Below are 21,637 nucleotides of genomic sequence, written 5' to 3'. Positions count from 1 at the left end.
AGGCAGACCTGAAAAGTATTTTCCTTTTGGTTACTATCACTAGAAGTCCCTGAAGAGCACTAGCTTGAGGCAGAGACAAAAATGGAGCCCACAGAGGTGAGCGGAAGGGACATCTGTCAGTTCTCAAAATGATTATCTGTATGATGATGACTTGTATTATGTCAGTTGTTTCCAAGTGGATATTTATTGAGGAATGGCCACATGACCAAGGCCCGTAGACATGAGAGAGCTTTGCTGAGATCGCTTGCATTCACAGGGGCCGGCGAGGTCAGCATGACCTTGAATGCAGCTGTGTTACAATAACAAAGCATTGGAGTTGAGAAGTCTGAGGGAGAAGCTCGGTGAAAACAGGAATGGATCCAAATATAATTTTCTTAATATAATTAATTAGTATAATTTTCTTCTTAACCAATCAAATATTAACAAGTATATAGTTTTCTTTTACTGTAACCAATTAAATATCAACAAGTGTATAGTTTTCTTTTACTGTAACCAAATATTAACAAGTATGCATAATAATAAGTAGCCTCAATATAATGTGTGCCTTTTGAGCAATAAAGTGACGCTTGCTTATCAACCATATTGGCTGTGCAGTCTTCCTGGCGAGAAATAGCAATAGATATTTAAGTATTTCTGAAAAGAGACAATTTAATTTGGAGTGGTTGGTGGAAATTAAGACAAGAAGCGCATTTCCTTTACTTCCCTGCCACTTTCTCAAGAGCAACACTTGTCTGATCTTGGTGTTTCTGTGCTCAATCACATATCCTGTTAGACAAACTCTCAAATTATTTCTGTTCACCACAATGATACTTTTACAAAATCGTGTGTAATTATGTCTAGCTAATTTCTTATAAATACATATTAAATGCCAAAGAAATGTTCCACTTTTATTAATAAAGTACAGACTAAGAGAGTACAGGTGTAGTTCTCTGAAAAGGATGTGAAGACAAAGATGAGTATTGCATCCAAACCCGCTACACTTAATGGAAAAATCAAACCTTGCTCTATTTTACCTCAGTAATGAGTTACAAATTGCAGCCTACATGAAAATGTAGATGCCTGTCACATTGTCTAATTTTCATTTTTTTGTCTTCATAGCTTATCATCCAGATATCCTGGTTTTCCCTCTCTCCTTGTCTGTCAGCCATCAAAGCTGAAATACATTTAAATAACAGATTAAGGACTTCCTTGAAACATTAACAATACCTTTCTATCATTTTTTGTGAAATCCTGCATTTCTCTAGTGCTACTATTTTACACACTCATGTAAAATAGGATTTTTCATTTTTTGTGTCTTTCAGCTTTATTTCACACCTCAAATCACAATCCATTTTGCCTAGGTAAGAATCATATACTAAATGCCTTTACCTCCAGTTTTCCAAAAGGCTAAAATTATATCAGTATTCTTCAAGCCAGTGGACAAATGCATTTTTAAAAATACTATTTCAAGGAAACAGAAAACATCACAACTTAAAGAAGAGAAGTTCTCCCTGATTGCAACTCAAACATTTTGCTGCTGATCTGATGTGACCCTTCTGCTTTACAGGAAATATTCTGAGTAGTTTCAAAGCAACGTTTTATTAATCAGCCATATTGTTGTAACACCCAGAGCAGAGAGAGGTGCATCATTGTGGCAGATGTTGTACAAGGGTTCATTTCTGACGGGGAGCAGATGAACTCTATCACAGCAAGCACCACTGTGGCAGAAGCGGCTGCTCCTATGCAAATAACACTAATAAAAATAAGACAGAAGAAAGACCAGTTTCCTAGTAAGGTTGTTCCAGAGTGCTCTTCAAAAACTCATCTGTCTTTAAAAATAGGGCCTTACATTCACTTTTGCTGACAAATAAGAATTGCATAATATGGGAACAACAGAAACTGAATGCAATTGACACCAGAGTGGCAGTGAAATGGGAGGCTACTCCCATATTGCCCATTGAGAGAATGTAATTGCATATGGGCACAAATTGCAACTTGATCTATGTATCCAGATCTTCTGTTGGTTCTAATCCCTCTAGACCACTAAAATATGCCTAGTCATTGTGAGGTGACAGCTAGAGGCTTTAAAGATACTGTATTCTGTGTCTACTTTGCCCTTCAAACTGCTGCACTTGGGCAACACTGTTAACTGAGCTCTTCCCTTGTCCAACATGATTCTGAGAGCTGCACAGTAAAGCCCATCAACAGACATGGTCAGCTGTACAACAATATTACACCAGGAAATCCACCACTTTTCAGTTAAGTTCAATTTCTCTTTGGTAGAAAGAGTAAAAGTTTTTTTTTGTTTGTTTGTTTTGTTGTCTTATTTATTTATTTATTTATTTATTTAATAGGGATATATTTTTTTCTGCTTAATAAAATGCCCTATTTGCAAAACCAGTAACAAACAGAGAAGAAGAAGGAAAAAAAAAATCATATTCTCAAAAGGCTATATATATAATATAATCCCATGTTATTAAAAAAATTGAGTCAGACCATCATCTCCAGTCCAGTTGCCCAAATTAAATGCAATAAGGTTGGGATGTACCCAGATTCTAGAGACTGACCAAAATCACATTGCACCATCTTTTGTACTATCAGCAGAACTGACTTGGAAAGTATTAGAAAATAGTTCACAACTCTCCTGGTAGCCAGTCATGTAAAAGACTTTTCGTTTCCTATTCCATGGAAGTTCTGCATGTTAAAATTTAAAACCAAAACAAATGGGAAAGTGTATCTACAAAAAATCCCATTAGCTATGTGGTCAATTTCTTTACCACTTCAAAAAACGGTGCAAAGGGTTCACAGATTAATGCCTTCACCACTTAACAAAGAAAAGCTTGTAATTTTCTGGATTAAGATCTTCACTGAGTTCAAACAACCATATCTCTGTATAAAGAGCTTAGAGGAAATAATATTAATTCCCCTTTACCTCTGAAAAGGGGAAAAAGCCCTCCTTACAAACTGTAAATGTTGGGAAGAATTGCTTCTGGAAATTCATGTAAGAAGCCAGTAGCAGAAAAATTATGCAATGCAATGTAGGATGGTCTGAAAGTGAGGCCAAGGCATCTGTATTTCCCCTTGAGTTCATCTGGGGAGCTGACCAGGAAGCTGCTGCACTGGAAATAACCATGAAATCCATAAAATCCATAGAAAATGTCCAGATGGGGGTTACTGCAGGTGTTACAGGTCCAAAGGACCTTGCTGGTGGGGGTCAGTGGGACAGTGGTGGTTTGCCAGAGTGATGAGGGACAGTAATGCCACAAGAGGTTGCTCTGGGATAAGAAGGCAGTCTGCATGGATAAAGACATTGTACGAGGCACACAATAACTTCACAGTGAATGATAATATTCAAAATAACTTCAGTATCTTCTAGTAGAAGCAGTGGTCTCAGTAATTTCCTTGGATTGCCTTCATCTGACACTAAGAGGGTAATGAAACCTCACAAAGACAATGTTACAAGGGTCTCTCTGCCCATAAATTTTTTTTTCCCTGTGCATGACAGAAAATTGTTCATTTGTGTGCTCATTCGCCTTTGTGACAGGGTGAACATAACTCCTCCTTTAGGGGTATCACACTTGTATCGCATGTCCAGAATGCACCTTCCTACACACACATCTTTGTCCCAGGTAAAAAATGAAATCTTACCTATAACTTTTCCTAGGAATAGTGCCTTTGGGGAATTGAACTGAATGTCAGATGTGGCTGGCAGGCTGTAACTTGTTGGAGGATAGTGATCAAGCTGGAGAAAGAGAAAAGAAATTATGAGTATTTTGAACTGATCTGCTTATTACAGTTCTGATCAATCAGGCCTACTTCATGAATAGTATGCCATCTTTTTTAACTGTCTAATACACTCTGCATTCATTTTCATAAAGGGAAAACCATAGTAAATACCCTTCTTTCCATATTTGTCATCTCCACACCCAAGGCCTGGAAATACCTATAGTTAAAATATTTTTGTTCTGATTGCTGTAGAATGACATCAATTTTTGCTTACGTGCTCTTCAATTGCTAAATATAACAACATCATCAATAATAAAACAACTTTTTCTTTCCATAGAAATAGATTTCCATTTGGGACCTATGTTACTATTAAAGCTAGATTTAGATATCTGGGAATTTGAGACTAATTCAGGTGTTGGGTATTTTTCTTTTCTCTCAGAAAAGTCATAAATTAATAAGGTATTCTTTTTTTGCACTTCATGCTTATCATTTTCTTGCTGAAAATGTTGTTCAATCCGATTGTGATGACTCCTACTGAAACCTAAATAAATTCAAGAGTAATCAACTCAGCTAAATAGTTTAATCTATAGGAAAATCATATTATCCCTGATATGGCACAGCAATCACGTTACATTAGCATATTTCCCCCTGGCTTTTAGCTATTTAACAGAAAAATGTGAAGAAAGAGAGCAATAAAACGAATTGCCTATGCTTAGTAATAGTGGTATTTACATAGTTTAATATAGCTCAATAGCTCAATAGAGTTTTGATTCCACATTTCATAAAGGTAATTGGGATGAATTTTTATCTTTCCTGTTGTTATTTATTTCCTCAGATTTACATGTGTATTGCACAGGCTTAAAGAGGAAAGAGCAGTAATAGTTTATTTTATTCTGGCCTTGCCTTGGCACATAACAGGATAGAAACTCATATATGTGATTCAAGACTTTTGCAGGGTACCATAGACTGCAAAAGTAATTCTCAAGAAATGGCAGCTCTATGGGGCCTGCAATATTTTCACATATCTTTTTGCCATATTTCTAATTTCAAAATGCAATTATTGTGGATTACTTTGTTTTAATGATACTTAAAATGCTCAGTTCAGTGGTTAAAAGTAAATGAATGGCAGGTAGCATAGAACTGAAGGGCTGAATCCCCTGATTTCCTGGAATACTGTGAGCACAGGTAGTTGTAAAGCCTACTGGTGTCACGAATCTGCAGAGGCAACCATCTCAAAAAGCTCTAACAATTGGAGGAGTCCTGTCTTTCTTATAAAACCCCAAGAAGAAAAGTGTATATGCACAGTAGACAGGAAAAACAGTCTCTGCAGTTTGCAAGAAAGGTCTAGCAAGTCTTAATGTTCAGAAATGGTTTTTAATTTATCATAACTAGTATTCACACCGATTATTTTGAGATAAATACATGGAAAAACATAGTTCCATCTTCTTACTCAGAAAATAAGGAGCTTCAGTTTGTTCAGAATATTGTGAACGGTTTTTCCTTAGATTTTTAATAAAGGGTAGAAATACATATTTTACCTGAAATTACAGTTATATAAATTCAAATAGAAAAGAGTTATTTTGGAAAGGGTGTAGTCAAATGAATACAAAGGGTTAAAATAGTAAATGAATCCCAACCTCAACCACTTTAGGCCCTACTAAGAATACAGACTCCACTTGAGTGCTTGCTATTGGTTTTCCTCTGATGGATGGGAAATGTTCCAGCATCCAACACTGCAAGTGACAGACCCATTTTCAATGGGAACTGCAGGTATATCAGGTGAAAAAAAGTCTCTTGTTATTTCAGGACAAAAAATAGAAATGGCTTAGATCTGTTATGGTATTTACCCTTGAGGTTATTAAATGAAAAGTTTAGACTTGAGAGAGATGTATCAGGTAAAGATTGGTGAAAACTAATCCACAAAACACTGATTCTCCATCCTCTCATAGGTCAAGAAGTTAAGGTAATGCAACTTCTTTGTCTGCTGTGGAATTGTTTCCAATACATACGCAGGATTCATCCTCTAGGTTTTCTGTTTGTTAATTTGACTTAAAATATGCTGAAGTAACACTGATAAAATAATTGGGCATACTACTACTTACATTGGTGTCTGTCAGTATCATCAACATTTGGGTTCTTGCTTTTTCAGAATCAGTGTGGAGCAATTTTAAAATATTTCTTTTTATTGTGATCTGGAATCTAGGTGTTGATCAGACCATCATTAATCAGATAAAATACAAATAAATTAAGTATCAATCTATGTCTGTAATCAATTTATCAATGTATGCTGGAGGTCCTAAAGCAGTAACCATGTGTCCAATGTCAGACTAACAAATAATTACTAACAAGTAATAAAAAAGTCACCTCTGCCAAATGTACAGAGTGCCTCTACCTATGTACACGGGTTGTGTCTGCAGGATATTCATTAAAATGAAAAGTCAATTTAAATTATGAACCACTGTGAACATTTACATGGACAATTACAGAATATGAAATCCTGACAGCTGTGGTGCGATAAGACTCCCTTTGTGTTCAAGTAGCGTTCAGGATTGGGAAAGGCCCTCTCCCCATCTTGGAACAGATTAGTTAGTAGTAACCTTGGCCAGATTTAAAAAAAAAACAACCCCACAGTCCTTTCAGTGACCTCACCTTCCCTTGGGACTTTAGCATAGCAAAGCATTCCATCCCGGTACAGAGGCAAAAGGGATTGCAACAATGAGAGTAATGATGTGTTACATTGCAGGCTCTAACAGGGACACTTTACTGCTGAGGTTCACTCGTTTAAACAGATCTCATGTTCTGAATAAAAACCCGAATCTAGCTATGCACATATATTTTTCACATCTCGTTGAAGTCAAGGAAAGATATACCAATGGGTTCAGCTGTGGATTGTTTTAATGACAGTTTTGGTTTGCTCTGATTCCTAGCAAAAATAAATCTCTATTTGAAAGCTGTTGACACCAAGTTTCTGGAGCAAACATTTCTGATCAATGATAGAGACAGCTTCTCCTCCGCTGCCAGCTCTGAATTCTCTTGTCAGGGGACACCTGCATTGCTTTCCACAGCTTTGAGCGATGCCTTTCTCTAATGCTGGCACCTGGAATGAAATTATGCACCACAGGACAGTGGGTCTAGGGAGCAGTGGCTGAGGATAGGGAGATTTCTGTTCACTTGCTTTTATTGCATGTCTTTGTAATAAACTAGAAGTACCTAGGAAAAGAAACCGGCTTGGTTTTTTTTTTTTTTTGGTTTTTAGAGACACTCGGCCTAGGGTTTCTTTACAGGTCTGTGAGTTAAAGCACCATGCTGAATTCTTTCCAAAGCTGTGTGTGACTGCCATCCAGTGGGGGCTCCAGTGTAAGCAGCTGGAACGAAGCGGCCTGTAGTCATGAAATACTGGCCTATCAATTTAATAGAAGACACATAATAAAAAAGGAATTACTAGTGTCAAATGATATTTGAATGATAACTTGATTTCCTTATTTAGTGAAAATTAAATAGAACCTCTGTATACACAGATGTCGATGTCATGATTTTGTATTAAATTACGGATTTAAAATTGTATTTAAGATTTTTCATTACAGCTACTTTTCTTTAAAAATTCAATAATTTCATTTGAGCTTCATATAAACATACAGTGTGGTTCTGAGTGTCACACAGATGAAAGTAGGTGGCAGTTTCTGAGGAACTTGCAGTTTAAATTCTCAAGTCATGTCATGCCAAGGCAGATTGCCTTTTTCTGAAGTTGTTTGGATTTAAGCAGAAGTTCAATAAAATGCTCTTTCTTTAAAATTACTGTTCACTTAGATAATAAAACTAATCTTGATGGGAGTTCTGAGATTAACAGAGATATCAATCTAAGGGCAAACATAATGTCTGCATCACCTTAGTAGTCTTGGGGAAAAAAAAAAAAGGTATAAGCACAAATACATACCTCATATTAACCCTGTGGATATGTTTACATCTGAACCATTGTCAACCCAGCCTGTGTACTGCTGTAAAGTTAGGGTTTTTCTATATGCTGGAGATGTTTTATGAAAAAAAATTGTAAAATCAGATGGAATGATAATGCTATGAGGCTTAATCTCACACCATCTGATATCAATACAGCTCTGCTACTGACTTCAGCAATAGCAGGATAAAGAAGGGAGTGTTACCATCATGATCAGTGTAGTATTTCTCTTCTGAATTATTACAATGATTTATCACTTGTGTTGCCAACTTCTCTCATCCTGGAAAAGGGCTTTTTGTGCTAAGTTCCGTAATAATACATAATGAAAAAGGGTCCTACTCAAAATTGCCAACAAAGTTAGAACAGACTAGGCATGTGACCCCAGGAAAATAACAAGGTGGTATGTAGGTGTTTAGCTAGAGCTCCTCACTGGTATGATAGCAGTGTATGACAAAGAAGGAAGTTGATTATGAAAATCAAATGCAAGATATTATGACATTCTTTTTTTTGGTGTAATATAGATGATTATTCACCTACTAAAAGGTTAGGAAAAAAATTAAACCCAATGTTTTTAATTTCATGATATTTTATTTTATTTTATTTTATTTTTCCTAGTACAAGAGGAAAGGAGCAAATTGGAGTGGTAATTGTGTAATTGCCTAGGCTGATCATGGCCACTCTTACTGCAGTTCAGCTCCTTCCTTAGTGTGGCACTGGTGCTCTGCTGATCTGTTTCTGACGGGTCAGGTCCCTGACCCAGGTTCGTGCAGTTCAGATCAGAGCCAGAGCAGGACAAGCCGTGGACTGTAAATGAGTGCTGGATTCAGAGAAACAGGCAGGACCATAAACCCTGCATTTTTTACTGCCTTGGACTGTCACAGACCTGCAGCCTCACTGCTCATCTGGAACAAAGGCAAACTAAAGGCTGGCACTGTGCTTTGAGTTCTGCAGATGAAATTTCTATAGAGGTATAGTAAATGCTATTTTAGGAAGCAGCCCTAAAAATCTGTTTTGCTGGTGTAATGCACTGATTTAGCCTTTAGCAGTTGATTATTTGAAATAAAGGTCAACTACAGTATTTTATGATAAAGTCTCCTTTTTTGCAGGAATTTATATTAAAAATGTGATTAATGTGATACAGGCACAGAAAAAAACAAAGACACATTGCAGAAAAAAAAAAAAGGCATTCTTTTTCTGGTTTAAAACTTGAATCCTTTATGTGGAGAAAGCTTGAATATATACCTAAAAGCTGCTGTTGTTCCCCTAAATAATGGCAGGGATAATTTGTGTCCCTCTAAAAACCTACAAAATTTTGGAAAAAGTTTAAATGGAAATATAGAAACATAACTCAAAATGTAACACAAGCACTGATAAGGAAAGGCACACTATTTTGTTTGGCTACCTTCAATTGAAATGATTCTCTAATGCTTCTTTCACTTATCTGTTGACTTTTTATTGCTCTCTTTAGTAGATGAATTACAATAAATGTTAACAGAAGCAAAAGCAAGTCATATAATGCCAAGTCATTAAAATTAAACGAGGTCTACCTCAGGTACCTAAAGATGACTTTCACAGGACATTAATTTGTCCAGTGTGTGCTTCCATACAATGGAAATCACCTATTTCATGGTAGGTTTTGACTTTTTTAGCTTTGTCTTGGACTCTGGGATTACTTAATGAATTTTTTTTTTTTTTGTTCTTCCCTTGTTTCTTTAATTCCAATAAAATTATATAAAACCCGCTATCACACAGGCCAAGGAAGACACACACACGTTTATTACTGAAAATACATAATAGAGGAATGAAATAGCTTCAGCATAGCCAGTGTAGGGAACACATCTGTGAGGTGGATAAGCCTGCTGATATGCTCTGCAGACCTTTGCTCTGCTCTCATATGCAGACTCAGGAAATACCAAACTGCACCATGCTCTCTTCTGACCTGAATGGCCTTAGCTTCATTTCCAAGGAAAATGGGGGTGTAGGGTGAGGAAGACATTCCACTTCTGGGTCTTATCATGATACGTGGCCTAGACATGGGTAAAGCTTAGGACAAGGCAGCTGAAACATGCCTCTGAATTCAGCAGCACAAGCTCTGCTGAAAGGATTTGAGAAGAATGGGTATGTAAAGGAGTTCCTCTCCTATGGAGGGGTTTTACACAGCAGAAAGTAAAGAGGACTATTCTTCCAAAAGCTTTCTAAGTTTGAAATTATCTCATCTGATGCAGAGAGGGTAAAATTTTAAAGAAGATTTTGGCTTTGTCATCTGCATATGCCTTTCTGCAGCAGCTACAGGGAAACCACAGGGAGCGATGGGGTGTACGGATGATGTTTTTCCCGCTGTTTCACTATGTTTTTCCAATAAGAGAGAGATATGATGCCATGTCCTGATGTTCAGAGTGAGGATATTCCACCCACTCATTTGTTGATGAGTGAAAGGACTTCTAGTTTTGGAAAACTTTTTGTCTGTCTTTCATCAAGCTAAGATTCAATGGCCATGTGCTGGCTTACCCCTGCAGATGCCACTAACCAACACTATTCACACACAGAAGGGGCGTAGAAGTTGTTCATTTATGAGGTTCCTGTCTACCTATTACTGCTCTCTTTAACTGAAATACGGTGTGTCAGACTGTAAAATTAAGAAATTGAGTAAATTCAGTGAAGGTTTAAATCAACAAAACTGCTCAGAGCTCATGGTCATCCTGTGAGCACAAAAGAACAGCTAAAAAAAATAATGATCAGTGAATTATTTGCTCATTTCTGATTCTGATACACAATTTAAATTCTGTTCTGCTGTTTCTCGCTGTTGTTTACAGACACTTTTCAGTATTGAACACCTGGTCATTTGCAACATCTAACAGACTTATAGTCGGAGCAATCTTGAATTATGCAAAGATCAGGGTCTATAATTGTTTATATTTTGGAAACCAGATGTTTTTTAGGGTTATAGGCATGATATACTGTATCAATAAAAGACTTGTTTTATTTTCAGAAGTTTATTGATATCTATTGATAGTTTTTTATGCTACATTGTAAAAAAAAAAAACCCCTATATTTTCAGACCTGAGTAAAAACCACTTCCTTGCAACTTTTGATTGAAAAAAGAGCTTAGCAGTTATCGCTAATCTAAGTGCTAATGCATTAAACATGCAGATCTAATGTATGGCTCTGGTGTAGAAAATAGTCTGAGTTTGCCTTTCTGTGGCACTAGCATTTTGAGTAATACATTGCCACTACAGAAGGGCAATACATAGTGAAAAGAATGTATCCCCAGGGATTTTAAATAATTCATTTCACCAGGAAGGCCTTTACCATTGATAGAACAAATGATTTTTTTTCTCCTTTAAGCAAAATGTGTTTGGAAATTCATTAATTATTCTTTCAATGCAATAGAATTACCTGGGTATTAGGAAACAAAGCAGAGGGTTAACTGTTGCATTGATGTTAACCATGGTTTACATGTTTTACCTGTGATTAAAGTCCTGGATACTTATAACATGTTTAATTCATGTCAGTGGCTATGGAATTTGTAAATACTGTCTGACTGGATCCTTTCAAGTCATGAACAGTACTTCCCCATTCCCTACCAGCTAAATGTTAGCTAAACCAACCTTCAGATTAATCTGGTGTCTAGACAATTTATGGCACTACCCAAAGGATGCTGAGGCAGCATAATTCCCAGAAAAATGAAGGAAATAAATAAAAGTGGTATTTCTACATCATTTTGATGGCATAACAACCGTTACCATTTCTAATCCTAGGGTAAATATTTTCAAAATGTGACTCATAAGGGAGAGTTTTCAGAGAAAAGTTAAAAAATTGTTTTAAATCTCAAAAACTGTAGATGGATGAGGGTATACTAAAATAGATCAGTTTATCTAGCATCTTGCAGACAAGATGAAAAGCTGTTTTAATCAGCATCTCTAAGAAAGTGTGAAGGGGAGTGATGCCTGACACTAAGCATTTCTTTCATCTATCAAGACTAGACAGAAAGATCCCAAAGTCAAATGTTGAAGTCTGCAGAATTCAAACTGTAAATTAGGTGCAAATTCTTTACAAGGATGGTACTTATGCATCGTAAGACACAGACAAAGGATATGGTAAATTTTCTATCATTTGAAGTCTTTAAAGCTAGACAAAATGTCTTTCTACAAAATTTGTTTTACTGCTATAATTATTTTTGGGTTAGCTGCTGAAAATAATTTGGTGATTTTTAAAATGGCCTTTCTTAAGCAAGAGCTCAAACAGTGATCATTTTCTGTTGAGGCTTCAAAATACAGAACATACCATATTTAGATATGATTCTACAGCAACAATAATGATGGGAGATGACATTATAGTCTCATTGAAGTCTATGAGAAAGTTCCCACTTGCTTCAATGAGAACAAAATTTAATCTACAATTATAATATCTTTGATATATTAATTTCATTTAAGATGGGGATCATATGCAGACTGCTTTGCTCCGCTTCACCCATTTTATTTTCTTGCTATTATGTTTACAATTTTATTCTGTAATTCAGATTAGTTTTGGATTAACTTTGTATGATTTACATTTTTAAAGCATCTAGGAGTTTGCAATTGTTCTTTTTTCAAGTGCAGAGCGCAGAGGTATAAATGGAAATGGACTTGCAAAAATTCTGTTTCTTCTTGATTTCATTTGGGTAAGTGCCAAATATTTCATAAATCATTTTTCACAAAGATGGGTGTATACTCTTGCTTGCCTCTGGTGGAGTTGGAAAATTGAGATTTGTACAAATACATTTTCTGTATTTTTATCAGCCTCAGCTGAGTTCAAGTCAAGATTTAGCCATAAGGCCTCACAATTTAGCTGATTTTGAGCAGAGTCAGCAATTAACATTGAGATTATATGGCATTGTTGTGTATGACCCCTCCACCACATTTTGACATGTTGTCCAAGGCTGAAACAAAGAAGTCAGCCGTCCTTCTGTGTGGCCTTCTGAGGAGATGAGCAGTGGCTGCTGACACGTCCTGAAAGCATGTTGAGAGTTTAGGACAGAGTTTCTTCAGAATCCTGAAGAAGTTTCTCCAGATTAATCCTTTTCAGGAACAAAGAAGGTGTTATAAACTGTGACTCATAACCCATTACCAGAAATGGCTTTAAAGTAGGGATGGAGACCTGGAGACCTGTTGAGAATGTACATGTAAGGAAGCTGACAGGCCCAGTCTGAGTCCTGCTGACTATCATCTTTATTCCACTAACAATCAAAGCATATAATACTTTTTTTTTCTCTTTCTTTTACTTTTTTCTTCTTTTATTTTTCCTTTGTTGCAGACTGATCTACCTTTGTGCAACAGAACACAAAAGTCTCTGATTCAGATTCCATCCTGATTTTACACTAGGGACATGCAAAGAAACAGAAGGTATGAATCTTGCACTCAGGATGCAACTATCACAGTTCTTTAAGGTAAAATCTAAAGCCTGCTGGAGGCAATGGAAGGTCTTTCATTACTTCAATGGGCTTTGGATCAGAACCTCTGCTAGGGAGCTTTTGCCCTTGGCTTTCTTTAAAGAACATTTTACCGGTGTGTGAATAGTGTTAATCACCCATGAACACTTGGTAAAGAGTGATCTGGCTTTTATGATATGTAAAATACCCTGCTGAAGCATGAAATCTTCAAATGAGGTCAAACAAAGTAAAACTTGCCCTCCATAACCTAAAGCTCAACTCTTGAAATGTCATTTATTGAAATTATGCATTCCCCATCTGTCAGTTTGGGCTTTTTCCTGCCACAGGTGAATTTCTTCTTGCCACAGGAGCTCCAATAGAACCTTGGAGCTGTGCCATGGTTACTAGTATCTGGTATTTTACTAGAGGGGAGGGATAGAATTGTCACTATCAAATGTTAATTTTGTCCCCCTCGTGGAAATGAAAAAATAAGCATACCTTTGTCCCTGAATTTATGTAATTTTCTTTTTCTGACATTTAAATTGACTGTATATCCTTAATCTTATCCTTGAGAAACCACTGACAACACAACTGTGAGCTTGTTATTTAATGTAGAACTATTGATTTGTCTGCAGTCAGTGAACGTATAAAACTGAAATATTAAAACCATTTAACAGAGCCTTTGCTACTACCTTCAGTCTTGAGTGCCATGGTATGTTAGGAATAGGGATACAACTATAATAAAAGCAATTCACACTAAATATTTGTTCTTGGGTTTATTTTGTTACCTTATGGACATATAGTATTGTGGATATGCTGATTTCAAATCCCATCTCAAATTCTGATTTAATGTAAGTAATCTGTGGCCTCCTGTCTGCCAGCATGAGGTGAAGCCTCATAGAGTTCACTAATGAGTCTTTTTTCATATTTATATGTAAGTGAAACTCCTGAGAACCATGATAAAACTCTGATTCACACAGTTCATATGGTACCAATTTATTGCCTGGCTTCAGATTTTTTAAATCTCTCTGGCACTACAGGGTTATTACAGTAAGTTAGAAAGACAGGTACTCTAAGTATGAACTTGCTGTTAAGATCTCAAAAATACTGAGTGCTCTTGAATTGAAGCTTTGATGAGGAATAAATCCTTCTTGTGACACTTTTATGCCCTGTAGAGATGTGGAAGTGTGAGCAACAGCACCTGGCAAGCAAGCTGTCTTCTTTAAAAGCAAGCAAACCAGCTGCTCATCAGGTTGGAGAAGAATTTAGCAGGAAATAAAAGTCTACTCTAATGTTCATAGCTCAAATCTGCAAGACAAAACTCATACTTTATGATTTGTCCTCCAAATACTGAGAAAAACTGTATTTATATCTTCTGTATTTTCAAACACTGTGAGGAGTTCAGTTTTGAGCAGGAGTAATTTTCAAATGAACAATCCACTTAGCAGATTCATTCCTGTTCATATCAGTTCTCTCATTTACAGAAGGTAAGCAAATAAGTAATTAAATAAACTTATGGAGGAAAACCAAAATTTGATAGAAATAGTCTCTTTCAGGATAGAGTAGGGACAGGATTTCTGGATTTGCTTTGTTTGGGACCCTTCTTTCCCTATTCTTGCATGTGCATCAGACAGATCATCTCATGTAATAAGTCTCAAATGTATCTGCTTTCTGGTTACATTAATCAGTTGTATTTTAAGCAGATCAAATAGATTAATTTTTTTTTACCCCAATAGGGCAACACTAACCAAAATGTTTCTGGCTCCTCAAAGTTCTAGACAGACAGTGATCTCATAAAACACAGGGAAAAATTTGCAACCAAGTTCAGGTGAGTTGATGCAAGGCTGGAACATTTCACTGTGTACATAACTGCCAACGGAGCAAGGTATCTCATCTGATCCCTTTGGAAAATAATTTATTTAGTTTTACAGCTGCCAAAATCAGACAGCTAGGACTTTATAGGCAAATCCCCCAAAATAAAAGTACTTAACACCTAACTATAGGTCTTCCTTTGCTTCCATCTAACTGTAGGAGAAATAAACGTAACAGCATGCAAGACAGACACATATATCAATATATATGCCTCCCAACCTCCAAAAGCCTGAGAAGAGTTTTGATATACCACCTATATATTTTTTAGGTTGTTTGGAATTTTGTGAATAATTTTGTGACAATTCTACGTCAATGCAGTCAGTGTTATTCTGAGTGCTGTGAGCTTCAGTAAAATGACATTATAATGCACTGAAAAGTTTCCTTTTGATACCTTGAAACAATAACTGTCAGGGATTGATTTTAATCTTTAGGTAGATAATGCTGTGATGGCTATCATCTTTCACCTTTTGGCTTGGTTCCCAAGGAAACTTCCCCTTTTTGTATTTTATTTGTTACTGGTTTTGGTTTGCTTCTTCTGAACTAACAAATCCAGATTAATGTCTCCCATCCACCTGACTCTCTTGCCAACAAAAGTATTCTTACACCCTGCTCACAAATCTCCATTTTTGCAGATGTGACAACCAGGGAATGAAAAGAGAGTCCTGTGGTGACCACAGAGATGAGGCTGCCTAGAAACACTGTCTGCTTCTTGCAGTGCTCCCCTCAGTTATTTAAATAGCATTATAATATCTCAAAGTTTTGTAAACTGGGATATACGGAGAGATGAAGTTCCTATCTGTGCTGCACCAAACCCTAAATAAGCCAGATGTACGTGCCTTTAACAATACTCTCTGTCTCAGACTCATGTCACACAAGCACTGAGGCATCTGCTCATCTTTGCAAAACAGCTCTTGCGATTTCACTGGACTGCAGGGTAAATTTAAATTTAAAGACATCCTCATTTGCCGACTCAGGACTTACAGAATGATACTATTTGCATCAGGCTTCACTACCATTTAAGATGCTGTAGGGTACCCCTCCTGGCTTCCAGCTGCTGCTCCAGAATGGCACAGGTTTATCCTAAGTCCCATGTTATCTATCAGCCCAGATGTCCCTGATGCCCTCGAGCTAATACAGTGACACCTGTATTAGCCCAGATGTCATCACACTAAAATGAGGATTTCAGAACAACGTGAGTTGATGCAGCAGAGGGAGTGAATAGCTTTTATTAACTCCTAGGAGTGTGATCTGCAGGCAGAACCCATCTACTGTATTTTCTATTTTCTAAATAGCACCGATCTTTTCAGAGAACTGGGGACCTATCAAGGAACAAAATGTTGCAAGATACGAGTAATGGAACCAAACAATTTACCTGCAGTATGATGTCCCGCCCATTCCGTGTGACATTAACAGTGTGGGGCTGCCCATTGGCCATGTTTCTGTGGTCAATGTCAATGTTATATGGCTCCTTGGTGCCCCCGAGGTTGTATCGAATTTGCAGATTCCCTAGTGAAAAAGAAAAAAAATGTGAAAAGCACCCTCAGGTATTTTGATCTTTATTCACCAGCTATTTTCCCGTCTTTATTTTCACATACAGCTGTTATCATTTCACACTTAATTGCTCTCATAGCTGGTCTCTGCAGTAAGAGAAGAGCTGGCGTTTGAGATTATAAAGTTACTGGGCTGAAACTGCCTCTAGTTTATAACCCAGAAGTGTGACAATGGCCAGCATTTCCAAACCACAGTGTTTGTAAACACTCTGGACTGCAAACCAAACAAATTTGAGTTATGCCTTGAACAATATGGACAATTGGTACAAAATTGAGCACATCAAGTAACACTTTATTGTTGAGATTATTGTATTGCCACAGTAAAATTCTTTGAAATTATACAAAGCATAGCATTTTCTAAAGAATAAACCATTGACGTGCATTGAATCAAGGCAAAATTACAACAAATTAGCACTGACACATAATTCACACAAGAGACTTTCTTGCTCTCACGTTTAATTTCTGTTGATGCGTGACTGGACTTCCATGGAAATTTAGTATTATATTGTGAAATAAAAACTTGAAGTAATGTTGTTAGAAAAGTATAGTCATGAGTGGCTAATTGATATTCATGACATACTGCCAGACAGATTTTTCTTTTCTAAACAAAAGTGAAGTGTCTGCTCTTCGTAACACATTTAAATATTTGATTAAAAGGAAGGATGTTTGAAAAAGGAAATGCAGCCCACACTCTTGATGGAAAATGGAATTATTCTGGCCCAAAAGAGCAGACTTAGACCTCTATAACTATAGTTTAGTTGTGTGATGTTAGATTGCTTTCATGCATGTCCTTTCTTTCCCATGAAGAAAAAATGAGTGACATGTACAATACTCATATTATCCCGTAGAAGAGAACAGTAGTAAAATCATCCTAATTATGATTTTCATGGGGCACTAAGGCACTATTTGGAATCACAGTATATTTAGTTCATAGAGAGTTTTAATACTGTAGCAGCAAATGGTCCATATCCAACCTTCATACATCACCGAAATGTTTAGGACATTATATACTATACTGCATCCATATTTTAGTCATCTCAGTGAGTATCCAGATTTTCAGAACAGTACATGACACTTTCTACTGACTACTAGGGATATTGCCAGTTCAACTGTTCAGGTGCCTTCGTGTGGATGTTTGCTTGTCCCCACCATAGTGCTGGGTCATGGCAGGGTTCTGACTGTTATAGCAGGTTTTTGGTTTCTTTTGTTTGGTTGGTTTTGTTTTGTGAGGGAGGATTGGCTGAAGAAACACCACTAAATGGAACAGTTACATCAGTGCCAAATCTAGTAGAAGCAGTGTGACAAGGGTGAAGAGACTTTCTCATTAGTTCAGAGCTTTCCCTGAATGTCAGCCTGGTGTTATCAATTGTACCTTCAATGGAGAGAGCCCAGAGCAGCTTCTTACCATTGGGGTTCACAAGCACAGCCATGAAGTCCAGCGTGTAGGAGCTGACATACAGTAAGACACAAGGGGACTTGGTGGTGCTGAAGCTGAAGCTGAGCTCTTCTTTGTTCAAGCTGAGGTCAGGTGCTGTGATCTCAGGATCTGCAGAACTCAAAAGTGTTCGGCTAACTAAATCCTTCACACTAGTCCCTGGGGAGTGGAAGTTGTAACGAAGCCACATTCCTTCTTCGAAAAATGCTCCCACATCTTGAACAGAACAGGAAAAGGATGAAAAAAAGAAAGTTAAATTAAATGTGATGACACCTTTTGGTTGAAACATATTACTGTGACTTGATCAGTACTAATCTGTGCATATTTCTACTTCTGTGTTATTTTAGTACAATATTTAGGTCAAGAGCCTCACTATTTTCCTATGGGAATGAAAAGAACAATCTCCATTTTATTGGTGGGTACTTGGATGCACAAAGAAAAGGAAATATTTCCTTTGGGGTGCACAGAAAGCCCATGTCTAAGTCTCATATCAATACTACAGACAAAAATAATTATGATTTAAATTTATTCTTGTTGAAATTTTGCGGTAGGTAATGCTCCAAAGAAGCAGATACAGGGAGTAGTGGCTTAAAGGACACAGTAAACAAACAAGAGTCAAGGAAAAGGCAAAACAGCAGTTCTGGCCAGGAAATTTGAGTGGATTTGGAGGAACCTCTCAAAGGAATGATGAAAATTCCAGCCCCTAAAAGGACTGGACACAATGCTTGTAATTTATCCACTGCTAGTACAATCCTTCAGAAGAACTCCATAACAAGGATGCCCTTATGGGAGATAAAATTAACTAAGAAGTTTGACTCAGCTGGTAACACTGCACTATTGGCCACCACTGGTATCATCTGCTCCACTGGGGATCACTTGGCTGACTTCCTATGACAGTCATTCATTTAAAGACATCATGGTACTAGATCAGCTGTCCTGTCTGGGACAACACTGTGAAAGGAAATTTTATGAACATTTTGTAAGATATTAAACAATGATTAAAAATATTATAATCATAACATATGAGTACTGTATTCAAAGAAGGGCTATGAGAAATGCTTAAGGCCATAAACAGTCTTTAAAAAAAAAGTCTTTCAGTGTCTACTGCCTTTCTACATGATGCAAAGTTGCCACAGTTTTGTGCAAAATTGCCCATCTAAACAAGAGTTTTATTTTTATTCCATTTTGGCATTTTGAGTCTTCACATAATTCTAAGCAAAAGCTTTATCTCAAAACACACAAAGGAAGATGCCTATTTTCAAAGCTTTACACAGGCACAAAGCAAGTCGGGAAAGAGCCTGCAGAATTCATTCAGAGTAGCTGAGCAGAGAATAAATAACAGGATAGGTAAAATTATAAAATTATATTGATGATTCTTTCCAGAATTTTGCTAAATCTAATGCTGGAAAAGCTTTATATTTTCTTGCTATCATATAAAAATTCTCCCAAACTCACAAGTGGACCTGTAAAACACAGAGCCAAGCTCTGGCGCCGAAGTGCTATAAATAATTTGATCATTCTGATGGATTTGTAGCTGCCATTTTATAGGGGAAAAGTTAAATCATCCCGAAAAAGTTATGGGAGAGGCAATTTCATTTAACAACTATATTTTGCAGTTGTCTCAACTTTAGTGCTCCTGGAGTAAAAGTGAAGATCCCTGTCATGAAAAAAACTTCCCCAACTTGTGATGTCCTCTGCCTTCAACAGTGGTGTAAGAAACGAGAGTTAGCATGAAAAAAGCTAAAGCTGTAGCTCCAAGTATTTGCAAGATGGGCCTAAAAATATCCCTGTGACCAGTAGTTTATTCTTCAGCCCCTTCTTCTGGGTCATGCAAGCTGCTTCTGGGGCAGATGCCCTATCAGTTATGCTGGCAGAGCTGCTGGCCGTGCTGGGCCTTGCTGCTGCCACTGCTGGTGGGGAGTGTAGCGCCCATGGAGGCTCCACACACACACAGAGCACACTGATGCACAATTATGTTCGCCTCCAGCCTGTTTACTGCTTGTCATGCCTTTCATTTTAGGAGTAATCTTTGGAATTGACTGGTGCCGTGCTTGCCCAGGGCCTCACGCTCTGGGAATACTGGGACCTTCAGTCCAGACCTCAGCACTGCTCTGAGGCTGAACTGGAAAGCATGTGAAACATTTTTCCAGAGCTGTAAATGTTATAAATTGCTACCTTAAATGTTCATTACTACAAAGAAAGCTTTAAGTAAATGGTGCACTCCGAAATAGTATTCAGATTATTCTGCAGTTCTGTGAGGTGAATTCAATCATCCTTGTGGGTCCCTTCCAACTCTCAATACTCTGTTCTGTGACTTTTTATTCCAAAAGGGTTTCATGATGGAGCCGAGTACGTTCTGTATGTTTAACTTGATTTGCGCTGAGAAAATAATTTTCAATGTAGCTGTATTATTACAGGCATATAGGGTATTGTAATAAACCTTGAAATTCTCCTCACATGCACATCACCTCTTTTAAAAGGCAGGATAAGAGGAAGGTTCACTTTGGCTTTGTGAGTGTATTGGGCCTTCAATGGGAATATATTGAATTCTCTCAAGTTCCAGCTCATCAAAGAGGTCGATGCACGTGATTATGCTCTTTCCTGAAAGAAGCTGAAATCCTTGCAGCAGGACTGCAAAGTGCTCAGCAACTCACAGAAGCAGGCTGTTTAAACTGTTAGGACATACTAAAAATAGCTAAACGATAATTTTCTCTATCTTGAATGCAGGTATAAGACAACTTGGAAATGCTGAGGGGTGACCAATGAAAAAGGTATCTACTTTTTAGATCACAAGTGGTGACCTTGAGGTTTACACTTCAGGTCAGAAGTGTAGCCTCTTCCTGAAGTTGTGCTAGAAGGAGTATGGAAGTCCTTCATCCAAGAAAACCATTCGAGCTCCTTGAATAAAGAGGGTCAAATGCAGCCCAAAACCTGCTGCTGAAATGTGAGGGAAGTTTCCATGCACAACTCTCTTTTCTTCTGTAATATTTGAAATGCTATCTGAAAAGCTGACTCTTGGGACATCAGGTACAATATGTAGTAAAAGTTGCTCTGCAAACTGCCCTTTCAAGGCAGAGGCCTTAGGGAAATGAATGTGGTGGTAACAGATCTGTTTTCTTCAGAAAGTAATGCCTATTTTTACGCCAATATACAGTGCAGTCACTCTCTGTTGACAGACTTTTCAAACATAAACACTTTGGACTGACTTTGTAGAAGAACCCAGAACAGGAATTGTGGATCGTTAGAAACAATTTTATCAAGCAAAGGTGCTTGTATCCAGTGTGAATTGCACATATGTTACAAAATTGTCCAACTGCAATTTGGAAAGGTGATCCAAAACTTACACAGAAAAATGCACATGTGCCCAGAACTGACAATGTTATTTTGAAGGTTATGATTCTTTTGTAATCTCCACAGTCTCCCTCTCCCCACTCAGCTACTTTTATTTTTGTACACTCTCATTCTATCTGGTATCAGGAGTATTGAAAGACTGGAGGAAAGAGCCAAATAGCAACAAAAATCCCCATTTCTCTGGCAAAACTTGCAAAGGCTCATGACATTTCTGGGCTGGTGCTGTAGACCTAAGAAAATGTAAGTAGGAATCTGATTCTCCTCTACTGCTTTTTACATCAGTGAAATGTCAATGTTGATTCTTCTGTTCTTGGGTAATTATAATGATTCTTTTAGCCATACAGACACAGAAAGAACTTGTCTTC

At 37.3% G+C, this 21,637-nt stretch overlaps 1 protein-coding gene across 1 annotated transcript in view; it reads right to left on the bottom strand.

The window, feature by feature from the left end:
- CNTNAP2 (contactin associated protein 2) overlaps nt 1-21,637 on the bottom strand; it is a 765,857-nt gene that overhangs the window by 56,803 nt on the left and 687,417 nt on the right. The window contains exons 20-22 of the mRNA XM_066189178.1: nt 17,892-18,137; nt 16,309-16,442; nt 3,628-3,721 (exon numbers count right to left, since the gene is read on the bottom strand). Of these exons, the coding sequence (XP_066045275.1) occupies nt 3,628-3,721; nt 16,309-16,442; nt 17,892-18,137 (474 nt within the window). The remainder of the gene's footprint in view (nt 1-3,627; nt 3,722-16,308; nt 16,443-17,891; nt 18,138-21,637) is intronic.

The sequence above is a fragment of the Chamaea fasciata genome, unplaced genomic scaffold (assembly GCF_029207755.1).
Source record: "Chamaea fasciata isolate MVZ Bird 193981 ecotype frontalis unplaced genomic scaffold, bChaFas1.0.hap1 SCAF_1, whole genome shotgun sequence".
In the NCBI taxonomy this organism is placed as follows: Eukaryota; Metazoa; Chordata; class Aves; order Passeriformes; family Sylviidae; genus Chamaea; species Chamaea fasciata.
This window is presented reverse-complemented; position numbering and strand designations above follow the sequence as displayed.